Source organism: Dasypus novemcinctus, chromosome 2, assembly GCF_030445035.2.
Source record: "Dasypus novemcinctus isolate mDasNov1 chromosome 2, mDasNov1.1.hap2, whole genome shotgun sequence".
NCBI lineage: Eukaryota > Metazoa > Chordata > Mammalia > Cingulata > Dasypodidae > Dasypus > Dasypus novemcinctus.
The window spans coordinates 73,284,113-73,297,818 of NC_080674.1; the positions used below are offsets into that span (position 1 = coordinate 73,284,113).

General features: G+C 35.5%; 1 protein-coding gene across 7 annotated transcripts in view; it reads left to right on the forward strand.

Annotated features, from left to right (window-relative positions):
- The window catches only part of TNPO1 (transportin 1), a 114,532-nt gene that overhangs the window by 44,426 nt on the left and 56,400 nt on the right, over window positions 1-13,706 (forward strand). For all 7 annotated transcript variants that reach the window (XR_009188595.2, XR_011645967.1, XR_011645979.1 and 4 more), the window contains 3 exons: window positions 3,082-3,215; window positions 9,986-10,067; window positions 13,424-13,546. Coding sequence is in view for 3 of the 7 variants with exons in the window: in XM_071208558.1 (XP_071064659.1) it covers window positions 3,082-3,215; window positions 9,986-10,067; window positions 13,424-13,546 (339 nt within the window). In the remaining 4 variants the exon portion in view is untranslated. The remainder of the gene's footprint in view (window positions 1-3,081; window positions 3,216-9,985; window positions 10,068-13,423; window positions 13,547-13,706) is intronic.

Below are 13,706 nucleotides of genomic sequence, written 5' to 3' on the forward strand. Positions count from 1 at the left end.
GGGCGAGAAAAGAAAAGGAAGATGGAGAGAGTTAGCAAAGGAGTGTTTTCATTCACTCTTAGCTATCCTTTCTTCTCTAAAAGAAAAAAAAGTCCTTCATTCTCCTATACACATTTTCCAATAATGCCTTGAAAATACACAAGAGATTGTTGGGAAAACTCAATATTTAGTCATCATACAGCATTTAATTAAAATTTAAATGTTGTGGTGGTATAATTGTAATAACATAAAAGGAGATGAAAATTTCAAGCAAGCACTTTCCAAGAACAAAAAAATTGCAATAATCATGAAATTCTGGAGATACTATATAGAAGTCTTACTATTTAAATTAACAGTATTGTCATGTACCTGGACTAAAGATGTAGATTGTAGATATTGGTATGGAATGATTGACTAAATAATTGCTCTTAGTTGAAATTTTTGCTTTGATTTTTATTGCAGCAGTAGTTAACAAGTTCACTTTCAATTGTCACATCAACAGGCCTTTACAACTAGAACTTTTTAAAAAGTTACTTTTTTTTTTTAAGATTTATTTCTCTCCCTCCTCACCCCCCCCCCCCCACACTTCTGCTCTCTGTGTCCATTTGCTGTGTTCTTCTGTGTCTGCTTGCATTGTTGTCAGCGGCACCGAGAATCTCTGTCTCTTTTTGTTGCATCATCTTGCTGCATCAGCTCTCTGTGTATGCAGTGGCTGCACTTTTTTTTGGCATGGGGCAGCTCTTTTTGCAGGGCGCACTCCTTACACGTGGGGCTTCCCTACGCAGGGGACACTCCTGCATTCATGGCACTCCTTGCATGCATCAGTACTGCACATGGAACCTGTTCACCACATGGGTCAGGAGGCCCTTGGTTTGAACCCTGGACCTCCTATATGGTAGGCAGATGCTCTATCAGTTGAGCCAAGTCCGCTTTCCTAAAAAGTTACTTTACAAATAAATATTTACCTCAACAATAAGAAATCCCTAGTATTAATTTAATACATGGTAGTTTTTTGTTTTTGTTCTTCTTTAAGATTTATTTTATTTCTCTCTCTCCCCATCCCCCCATTGTCTGCTCTCTTTGTCCATTCGCTGTGTGTTCTTCTGCATCTGCTTGTATTATCAGGCAGCACTGGGAAACTGTGTCTGTTTTTTGTTGCATCATCTTGCTGTGTCATCTCTCTGTGTGTGCGGCACCACTCCTAGGTGGGCTGTGCTTTTTCCACGCAAGGCGGCTCTCCTTGTAGGGCACACTCCTTGTGCATGTAGCTCCCCTATGGGGGGGTGCCCCTGCATGGCACAGCACCCCTTGCATGCAGCAGCACTGCATGTGGGCCAACTCACCATGCAGGTCAGGAGGTCCTGGGTATAGAACCCTGGACCATCCATATGGTAGGCAGGCGCTCTATCAGTTGAGCCACGTCCGCTTCCCTGCGTGTTAATTTAAGAGCTGAAATTTTATATTAAAATTTAAACTTCAAAAATCCCCAAATCACTTTTTAAAGTGTCATAAACTCTAAAAGGATATTGGGTAATCTCCTTGAAGGTCCTTACCTTATTAGATGCTTTTGAAATTAACTGTGCTATGAAGAATAATTACCAAGTTGTGCTGATGGAATTATAAACAGTAAAATAAGTTGTTGAAAAAACCGATAGGTTATATATCGTATATAAGAGCTGGATTACACTTTTTGGGTATAAAAATGTTTATAGGGGCCTACAAAATTGTGCAAGACCTTGACCAAAAGGGGAAAATAATAAATAGAGTTTTTATGGCTAAGATATTTAAAAGTGAGTCGGGTAATCATTCTGAAGGTTACATTTATACAGGTCACAGGCACGTTTCATAAACTGCCACAACAAACAAAACCCTGAGCCAAAAGTGCTTCCAAAGGCTCTAGAGAACGTTTGGAAACCATAGGCAACCCACCCAGTCCTCATGAAATCATTTCCCCCCTCAGCAGGCTCTCTCTGAGCATATATAAAAATCTTATACTCCATATATAAATTTGTAATTACCCTAATTATGATTCTTTTTTTATTTGCGACTTATAATTTTCAATTTATTTGTCAGGTGTATTTGTCAGAGACTTAAATCTTCAGATTGTTTGTATGCTTGTTGAGCCCTGAAACCCAGCAGAGTTCCTACTCCAGTTTTTCCAGCTTACCCTGCACAACTAACAAAATGATGATGAACAAGTCCCAGTACAAAAACAAGGAGTTTCTTCACCTGCAAATAAAATAATTCTTTTTTTCTACCCCATAATATCTACCTTCTCTCTCAGCCTGAAGCAGCCTGAAAAGATTGAGGATTGAACAAAAATAAGAGGGTGGGGAAGGGGAGTATAATCACAGACTAAAGCAGATTTATTGTTATTGTAGTTATCTTGTATTAACAGTAACTTGTGACATATATAAAAAATAAAATAAAAATGTCCTCAGGCAAGCTTCCAGTATGTAGGACCAGTTTGGTATCCTGAGATTTTATTATTAGCCCTAAGGGAATTTCCTAATCTATCTACAGCTGCAAACTATTGGAATAAATAAAATACCCCTTCCTGGGAGCAGATGTGTCTCAATCAGTTGAGCGCCCACCTTCTATTGGGAGGTCCCAGGTTCGGTTTCTGGTGCCTTCTGAAAAAAAACAAAAAATAAACCAACTCAGAGAAAGCCGATGTGGTTCAGTGGTTGAATCCTGGCTTCCCACAGTCGAGGTCCTGGGTTCAATCCCTGGTACCTCCTAAGAAAAAGAAAAGTGTTCTTCCTCCGTGGGATTTCAGGCCCACAAGAGGACTCTAGGAGCTACAGTAACCAATCCCTTTGTTAGTATTGGCGTCAACCAAGAACATTCTCCTGAATGGAGATAATTGCTCTCCAGTGGATAGCAGTGATTCTCTTTAATATCATGGGTTATCACAGGCTACACTACACACAATGAGCTAACCTCTATGGGGGGAAAATTGAATGATTGAATTTGTTTTTTAGCAGACAGCATTTATATGCAGGCTGAGAACATTAATCCATATATTAGTATTTCTCAGTTTTCTTTCAAAATGACTTCATTTTAAATGAATTCTAGACATTTAAATATTGTCTTTTTTAGGGAGCATTTGGTGCTCTTCAAAAGATATGTGAAGATTCTGCTGAGATTTTAGATAGTGATGCTTTAGATCGTCCTCTCAACATCATGATTCCCAAGTTTTTACAGTTCTTCAAGCACAGTAGTCCAAAAATAAGGTAACTATATCCAATATTAAATTAATTTATAACATCTGATGTCATCAGCCTGACCACTACCTTACTTTTCATTACCAGTATTTTTTATGATTAGAAAAGGATATGGACAGTTACACAAAGGTAAGCTTACATAATTGAAATTTACTCCTTTAATAACAAAACCTATACAGTGTTGACTATTTCTGATGGGATTTTCATTTAATATGATAAAGTTCTCTACCTTCTTTCTACATGATTAATTATATTTGTAATGATTAACAGTAGTGCTTCTTTGAAGTTCCTTTGTTTACAGCCAAGGTTTGTTTGTGTTTTTGTTTTTTAAAGTCTTATGAAGTACAGTACCATCATTTGTGGCTTTGTAATAGCTATGATTAACTTACTGAATGCTTTAATGGAAATATACCCCCATTAAATTATTACCTTAAATACTTTCATTTTAAGATATTATCTAAAATTATGAAAAAGACATTTCAAGCGTGAAGGTGACAGGATATTTGAGAAAGGCCTGAAATCACATAGTAGACATAGTTGCATGGTGCTAAAGTTGTTTACTCCCTTATCCTTAGTTCTTTGAATAGTACCTAGCATATAGTTGTTGAATTATCATTGTATTTAAAGTATTAAAATAAGCTTTGCTTAAGGTTATAATCATCTGTTATCCTTATCAACTTCATCCTTTTTTAAAAAAATTTTTTAGGAGGTACCAGGGATTGAACCTAGAACCTCATACATGCAAAGCAGGCACTCAACCACTGAGCTGTACCCACTCTGCATCAGTTATCCTCTCATGCTGTAATTACCGTGATGTCTTCATTATGCTGTTGCCATGTAAGATTCTCTATAGCCTTACCAAAACATCCCCAGGCTGTTGTGTTCTGTGTTCTTTTTTGGTTTTAGTTTTGGCTTTGGCTTTAAACTTTTTTCGTCTAATTTTATATATATATATTTTTCTGATTTCTTTGCCTTTTGTTTCTGTGGAAAAGTGATTGCTTTTTCTGATTTTCAGCTACTTTCATTTTTGCTTGCAGTTGTCAGTGCTTCATGACTTTATGTAGAATAGTCAAAATACTATATAAAATAGAAATTATGCAGTTCCTAGAAGCTCTTATTCAGGGACCAAAGTGAAAGAACTTTAAAAGTGTAAGGGCTTGGGAAGCGGACTTGGCCCAGTGGATAGGGCGTCCGCCTACCACATGGGAGGTCCGCGCTTCAAACTCCAGGCCTCCTTGACCCAGGTGGAGCTGGCCCATGCACAGTGCTAATGCGCACAAGGGGTGCCGTGCCACGCAGGGGTGTCCCCCGTGTAGGGGAGGCCCACGCGTAAGGAGTGCGTCCCTTAAGGAGGGCCACCCAGCGCAAAAGAAAGTGCAGCCTGCCCAAGAATGGCGCTGCACACACGGAGAGCTGACAAAACAAGATGATGCAACAAAAAGAAACTGAGATTTTCGGTTCCGCTGATAAGGATAGAAGCGGTCACAGAAGAACACACAGCGAATGGACACAGAGAGCAGACAACTGGGTGGGGTGGAGAGAAATTTTTTAAAAATTAATCTTTTTTTTTTTTTTTTTTTTTAAGTGTATGGGCCAGGGGAGCAGATGTAGCTCAGTGTTTGAGTGCCTACTTCTCATGTACAGGTCTTGGGTTCAATCCCTGGTACCTCCATTTAAAAAAAAATTGGATAGTCTTTAACTATTAGTTCTGAGACTCTTGGGCACTTATTTCAAGATTCTAAGCTATATTCCAAAGGATGAAGGTGGCTGTAAGAATGTGACCAGAGGTTAATCAGGGAAGATGAAATAAATCTTTTTCTTACTTAAATTCCCTACTTAGTTCATTCCTTTTATCTCACCTTTAGATGCTCTTCATCTTAAGTGTTGTACTCATTGGAAACTTAACTAGTGTTTGTTACAGTGCCATGCAAGTAAATAATAGGTTTCAAAATAAAATGTTCTTGGCATAGGTAACAATATAGGAATTTATGTTCTCCAGGTGGTATCCCCTTTCAAATCTAGAAAACTGAATTGCTGGGAATAGGGCATGTGGATGATTAATTGAAACACCAAATTATTTTCCCAAATGGTTGCTCCAATTTTTACTCTATTGGAAGAACAAAAGATTCTTTGGCTATACATACTCTCTAGTGTTTATTGTCACAGATTTTAATTTTTACCTATCAAAGAGATACAGAAAGATAGGTTATATGGTCTTGATGTTGTACTTCATTCCCTATCATTAGTGACTTCGAACATCTCATTTTAGATTTATTGCCTGTATGTGTTGCCTTTTTTGTTCTTTTGTCCTTTTTTCTATTGGGTTATTTGTTCACCATGGACTGGTAGGAATTCTCATCATTTATCAGTTTTGTGTGTAGAGTATCTTCTCTTTGTTGTTAAACTGTTCTTTGTCTTTAATAAGTTACAAAGTTTTGTTTTGAGAAATTTAATGTTTTCATACATATGGAGTCTTTGTGGGTATATGGTATGAGATAGGGATATGTCCTTTTTTTTTTCAATATGAAATAATAATTTTGTCCCAGCCCTTTTATTAAATAGCTCCTTCCTTTCCCCTACTGGTTAAAAATGTCACTTCTCTCAAATGTGAAGCTCCATATGCGTGTAGGTCTATTTATGGGCCCACCATTCCATTCATCAGATACACACAGTTTTGTTGCCATAGTTTCAGATTGAGTCCTGATAGGTTTTAGGGCAAAATTTTAGGCTTTTGCAGTTTTCAGCAAATTTTACTTATTTTAAAACAAAGCTTATAACAGGAAGATATTGGAGTAAATTCTGGGAGCTAGACAGATTAAATGAGAGCTCAAATGACACATAAAGAATCGATTTTAAAGTTTTAAAATTTTACTCTAATAGCTCCAACTTGGAAGAATCTTTTGATGGTGCCTATTTGTAATAAGGTAAATTTACATTTTGTTCCTGAATGGAATGCAAATAAGAAGGCCTACAGGCCAGCATATACATTTGGTGGAACATTTTAAATAATCTTAAATAACTTATTTTTGAAGAATTGTTGTCTTAAAAGAAATATTTGTGGAAGAAAGGCTTTAAATTTTTTTTAAGTCCATAGGCAAGAAACTATACTAAAAAAATTCATTCCTTAGAAGAAGAAAGCGCCAGTGACATTGTATCAGTTTTAATTAAGAAATTTATTAAAGTATATGAATATATGCCAAGAATAATTCTGCTTCTGGTTTTATTCATCAGATAATATAAAAGTTTTTTACAGTTTTCCTATTAGAAGTCTTGAACCTATTTTCCTAGATTTTTTTTTTTTTTTTAAGATTTATTTTTATTTATTTAATTCCCCTCCCCTCCCCCGGTTGTCTGTTTTCTGTGTCTTTTTGCTGCGTCTTGTTTCTTTGTCCGCTTCTGTAGTCGTCAGCAGCACAGGAAGTGTGGGCGGTGCCATTCCTCAGCAGGCTGCTCCCTCTTTCGCGCTGGGCGGCTCTCCTTATGGGTGCATTCCTTGCGCGTGGGGCTCCCCTACGCGGGGGACACCCCTGTGTGGCACAGCACTCCTTGCGCGCATCAGCACTGCGCATGGGCCAGCTCCACGCGGGTCAAGGAGGCCCAGGGCTTGAACCACGGACCTCCCATGTGGTAGATGGACGCCCTAACCACTGGGCCAAAGTCCGTTTCCCTAGATTTCTTCATAGGTGTGTGTTCTTCTCTGATACTTTTAGAAGTAACTTTTAAGTTAGCTTTTCTTGTGTGTGTGTGTGTTTTTTTTTTTTTTACTTTCTTTGCTGCTGAGGTATAGAGAAGCAACTTTTATATACTAATAATAAATATTTTAACAAAAAAACGTGAGGTACAAAGAACATAGTTGTCAAAACTTTTAACTTAAAAATATAAATCCTACCAATTTGTTCGTTTTTAAAAATTATTTGGAGATGATGTGGTAAATTGGACCCTTAGTGCATTTTTGAATTGCAAAATGGTGCAGCCACTGTGGAAGGCAATATGGCAGTTCCTCAAAAAGTTAAATATAGAATTACCGTATGACTCCACAATTCCACATCTAGGAATATACCCAAAGAAAGTGAAAGCAGGGTGTCATATACTTGTACAACAATGGTTGTAGCAGCATTATTCACAGTAGCTAAAAGGTAGAAACAACTTAAGTGTCTATCACTAAATGAATGGATAAACAAAATGTACATTCATACAATGGAATGTTATTGGGCGTTATTGGGCCGTAAAACAGAGTGAAGTTCTGAGACATGCCAATGTGGAAGAACCTTCAAACATGCTAAGTGAAATAAGGCACATAAAGACAAATACCATATGATATGTCCCTTAAAAGAGATTTCTAAAAATACCAAATTTGCAGACAAAGTGGGTTAGAGTTACTGGTGGGAAGGGGAATTTTTACTTGGTGGATATAGAGTATGTAAATAAAAATAGAAAAAATTATTGGAAAATGTTGGTAGTATTTGCTTTTAGGGGTGAAGCTAAGAAAGAGACTTTTCTTTTTATGCCTTTTTAATTTTGCCTCATGTGCACACAAAGAAATGTGAGGGAAGAATCATGGTGTAGAGCTAGCTCCTTGACTAACTAGATAAACTTTTGGATAAGATACTTGGGCCTCACTTCTGTAAAATATGAAGGGGTTTTATATTATTTCTAAGGTGTTTGCAGACAGTGTCTCAGGAATATATGCTATTTTGCCTTTTCCTAGTTTTATTTTGTGGGCAAATAAGTTTAGAGATTTTTGTTCTTGATTTAAAAGCCTTTTTGAAAGTCATTGTATTATATTATTTTTCTTTCCTATTTGCTTACTCTTTCAAGTGCTTAATATATATTAGCTCATTTAGTTTAATCCCCACAACAAATGGATAAATTATTATTTTTTTTTTTTACCTCATGCTACACATCTAAGAGGTTGAGCTCACCATAGTATGTATACTGTTTAGTAACTTTACTTTTTTTGCTTAGTATTTTCTTGGATGTTCAGTCAACAGATATTGAAGGTTGCAAGTGTTTGAAATATCTTGAAAAAGAATATTTAAGGTAATGAGAACAATAAAGGTTAAAGGCCCTGAAGTTTAAAACACCTATTAAAGTACCAGAAGAAATAAACTTTGGCAGTAGCACAGTAGGAAATGAAGTTAGGCTGTGACCCATGAGGCCAAAACAATCCATGGCCTAGGAACAAAATTTGGTTTTTAAATTTTAAAAGGCTGGTCTTTTTGTTTTTAATTATAATGAAAGTTGATAGATCTCATGCTGCTTGCAAAACCTAAAATGTTTACTAGTTAGTTCTTTGCAGACTAAGTTCATGGACTGCTGGTTGCGCCATAAAAATAGATTGTTTCACTGGAAGGCTCTGAACAGAGGAGTAATGTGATCTTATTCATGTGTGTCAAGCAGGCTGTAGTGAAGTCAAGCACAGTGGAGGCCGGGAAACCATTTATAGCCTTATTTGAGTAATCCTGGGGGGAAATCATGGTTTGGTCTAGGAAAGAAATGTGGAGATAATGAGAAGTGATTGGATTAAGGTTATGTTTTTTTTTTTAAAGGTAATGCCAATAAGAATTTCTGAAGGGTTGAATTTGGTATGCCAGAACAATGTAGACTGTAGGTGCTTACTAATTTTAACTTTCAAAAGAATTCATGCCCATTATTCCTAAATCTATAGGTATAGAAAATAAATTCCCATTTCAAATGCAATTAAAAATTGCATCTGCCCTTTCAGACAATTTTCAGTTGCTTAGAAAACACTAAACATACTGCTCTGCAAAACTTGCATTTTTCACTTCATATATCATTCCCATTCTTTCTGTGTTGATAGATTTGGCTGGTACTTTCAATGGGTACATATGTGGATTTATGTAGACAATCATTTTTTGTTTTGGTTTTCCAAGATAAATCATTTATTTCTATAGGAAAGGGTAAATCTAAAAAAAAAATGCATAAATTACAATTAGTAACACAGCATAAGAAAAAAAAGGGAAAAGCAACAAAGAAGTCTGAATGATGCTACTCTAACCTGTTTTTAAAAAGGTCCTGCATCAGAAATTCACCATCCTACCCACTTCTAAAAATATATTTATATATGTATAGAAGTAGTGAGCTTGTTTTTAAATTGTTTGCCTTTTCAAGCCAGACACAAAAGGACAAATACTGTATGTTACTATAAGCCAAACATATTGTGCAAAGTATTGTATGATTTATATATATATATATATATATATATATATATATCCAGAACATAATGTATGGGGTTTTTTTAATATTGTTTTTTAAAAATTATTGTTTTTAATATTTTCATTTACTGAATGTACAAAATAAAGTTTTTAAAAAATTGTTTGCTTTTTTGGTAAAAATATATTAAAGGTGAATAGAAATCCTCTCTCTCTGCACCTGTCCAACCCCCAGCCTTCTGCTGGGGATTGAACACCAGATGTAACTCCCACCGTGTTCTAAACCTTCGTTACTATCACTACTAATCCCTCCCCAGCTTACTTCAAATACTTACAACCCGAAACATAGAAAAAGCATACTGAAACTAGAAAAAGCATCTCTTTGGAAAGCATAACGCTAAGAGTAAATTTGCTTTTCATTAGAAACAACACAAAACAACAAATAGGCTCTGAGAATTCAAATAAATGAAAAGGAACCCAGTTAAGGGGAGGTTGGGTTTCAGCTCCAAAGAAACGAGGGAAAGAATGGAGCTTTTGCCAATCTTTGGTTAAAAAAAAAAACAAACTGCATTGAGCATGTGTTAAAATTAAAATGTTTGTTTCTAGGTCTCATGCTGTTGCATGTGTCAATCAGTTTATCATCAGTAGGACCCAAGCTCTGATGTTGCACATTGATTCTTTTATTGAGGTAAGATTTGTTCCCCTCCTTCATTTCATAAATAAGATCTGTGTGTGTAATCTGCCAATATTTAAATTATTTCTGATGGTACTATAAAATTGGATACGATGTAAACTTTGTGGTTTTTGTTAATTGAAAATTATTTTTTTCTGTTATTTTCTTATTTGCATCATGCACATATTGATCATTGGGTGTGGGTGTGTCTGTAATAACATGACTACTTTTAAAATGTCTGTTTCAATACTCTGTTCCAATTGCATGTAGACATTGAATCTTCCAGCTCAGTTGCAGTATTTAAAATGAGAAATATTAGTGAAGTTGGATTAACTTGCCTTGGTAAAGAATCTGAAAGCACAAGAACAGTATTTCTAGTTTTCCAGTATAAAACTAGAGATAGCAGGAAAAAATTGACACTTAAATCTCAATAAGCATCTTTTAACTTTTTCATAAAAACAAAAAGACAATAAACAATTTTCTGGCCATGAGCCATAAGTAGAATTCCTTTTCGGTACACGTAAATTAATATGTCTGCAAACTGTTTTCAGTCTAGTCTCGGGTTCTTAAGGGATTCATGAACTTGACTTGAAATTCAAAAAATTTTTATGGGGATGTGTTGGTGCAGGTGTGATGTATTTATTAAATAATGCACAGAAGAGTGTAGACTTAGTAAGGGGTCTGTGGTTTTCATCTGACTGGCAAAGGGGTCTGTGGAACAAAAAAGGTTAAGAACCCCTGGTCTAGTTGGTCTGAAGATGGTATAGTATTAGTAGATAAGATTAGAGGTCTTGAGTAAGCCTGTCAATGGGTTCAAAATACCAGCTCTACAGCCTAGTAGCTGTGGGACTTTGGGCATTTTACTTAACTTATTTAATGCTTTCAGTAATAATTTCATAATCAATAAAATGAAGCTAAAAATAGACGTACATTGTTTTAGCTGTTTTAAAGGTAGTTCGTGTAAATAAATTGGAATAATGCCTGTGCTATACGTGTTAGCTGCTATTTTCAGAAGTAGTATTAGTTGTACCTACAGTAGTATTTTAGTATTTTTGACAGCTTAATAAAGGGAACAGTGGTGGACACACCACTATTTTATAAAGAAATAAAATTTAAAACAAAAGAAATTAAATTTTCTGAAAATAGAAATTCCGCAGTTATACTCAGAAAGCCGAGCTAGAACATTCCCCAGCATTAAAAAAAATAATTGCTTTGCATTTGTGTTAAATATATTAACACTTCTGTGTTACTTGATAACCCTAAAAGAGCAGAAAACCTTCGGGAAATTCTTGGAGCCTTCTAAGATTGTCATTTTATCCGTTTTTTATTCTTTATGATTCTCTGGCATGTTCATTTTAGATGTATGATTATTCTACTTGTATTTTACAACAGTGCTTTTTGAAGTGTGGTCCTAGGACAAGTGCTAGTTCAAAACAGTTTGTTTCTACTGTGATGACTTGAGAAGGGAAATTGAAAGTGAGCATTGAGAAACTTTTTTTTCTTTTTTTTGAAGAGGTACTGGTTATTGAACCCGGGACCTCATACACATGAAGGAAGCGCTCAACCACTGTTAATCCACATCTATTCCCCAGAGAAACTTTAAAGGAGCAGATTAAAATTTTAAAAACAAAAACTAGTCCTTAATCGTAGATAATTTGTGAAGCTTTGTTTTATAAAGTCTAGTTATAGTAAGCCATCTTGTGCTAGAGTAAACAGTTTGTGGAAATACCAGAAGACTCCTTAGAGCAGTAGGTAGCATATGAAGATCAAAGTGTCTCCTCCCAACATTCCTTATTCTACCTCCCTGTTTTTTATTTTTCCCGTAGCATTTATGACAGTCTTGCATACGATACTTTTTCTTTGTTTACTCCACACCCCTCTCAACCGAATATAAGCTCTGTGAAAACAGGGGTTTTCTCTTTTCACAGCTAAATTCTCTTTACTAAAAATTGTATCTGGTGCATAGTAGGCCCTCAGTATAGTATATATTTGTTAAATGAATGAATGGATTGTTTTCTTCAATTGTCAGTGTTTTCATCAGGGGTTGATGTCATAGGGTTGTTATCGTGTAATAGTGGTAAAGGAGTTGGTTATTGATACATTGCTATAACATATACCTTGGCAAGCTGGGTATTCAGTGACAGTAATAACAAAAGGGTCAACTATAGGCAATAGCAGTGGACACGTCTCTCCCCACTTAGATGCTATTTTCTGGAGTGAATTAATGAAATCCTTTACTAAATTAAGACAATATCAAATTTAATGAAGGATGAATATCTAACATAAAAGCAGTACCTGCTGGAAAAGAATATTCTTTTCTGGCTATGGAAAATACCGCTGATTAAAAGAACTGCTACAGAATTTTGAAAGCTTCAGATTTGGAGGCAGGACTTAGGGAAATTTTGTTTTCCTAGGATAGGATAAAATGAGCGTTGTCAAAGAAGAGACTTATTTTTTAAATGCTACAACCATATTTAGTATATCATAATGTTTGACCATTAAACATCTCCATCATCTTACCCTTTTCTCATAATAGGACTTTAGGTTCATCTTTCTTGGAGATGTTTCTGAGATTTCCTGAAAAAAAGCAATAGCACATTGTTGATTTTGCTTTTTTCCTTAAAATCATCTTTTTAATGTGTGTATGGGCATGTGTATGTGTGTAAATAAATAAGGCTTCGTTGTTTTTTCTTCTCACATCCACACTTGGAACTCCTAGGGGAGACAACTTATTATTCTGGTGGAGGGGAGGATTGTTGGTATAATAAAATGAATGTGGACTTGATTCCATGAAAACCAAATTTAGATACCCCACTGGCTACCAAGTTATTTAAACTCTAAACCTCCATTTCCTGACATACAAAATTGAATAACATCTTGGAGTTGTGAAGATTAAACGAAATAGTCAATTGTCTATTCAGATGTTCTTTGTAGAGAAACTTATTAAGAATAGTATAGTATTACTACTTTATTGGTTTTTTTTTTTTTCAGTATTGAACTCAGTAAACAATAGCAAGTTTAAATTGTTAAAAACTCAGTATAAATATCCTGATTATTGATGCTTTTATAAAATTTGGGCCAGCTCAAAAGTCAGAATAGGTAGAATTGTTCTAATACGTCAGCTGTCTCAAAGGGTAAATGAAATTGTATTTCAGTGATTATCTCTGCTTCTGGGTAAGCTGAAAGAATACCCCTGTATCCTAACCACATGATTTTTTTCTTGCAAACTAAAAATGACCTCGAAACACAACCAATCTCTTCAGAAAGAATGCCTTAAATGTCAGCATCTTGTAACTTGTTAGTATGTATGAACCTTTATAATGTATTGGACTTTTAAACTATGGGGGGAAATGTGTTTTTTTGTGCAATAGAATCTTTTTGCGTTGGCTGGTGATGAAGAACCAGAGGTACGGAAAAATGTGTGCCGAGCTCTTGTGATGTTGCTTGAAGTTCGAATGGATCGCCTGCTTCCTCACATGCATAATATAGTTGAGGTAAATCAAACAGTGTAAAGGCTCTTTCTCCATCTTTCTCCCAGGAAAAATCTAGGGCACTAAATGTATAATGTGAAATCATGGTTTTCCAATTCTTTTGCCACAAGTATTTGGGAGGGTAAGTATAAAAATTAATTACGATTGTCTTAAAATTTTCAAT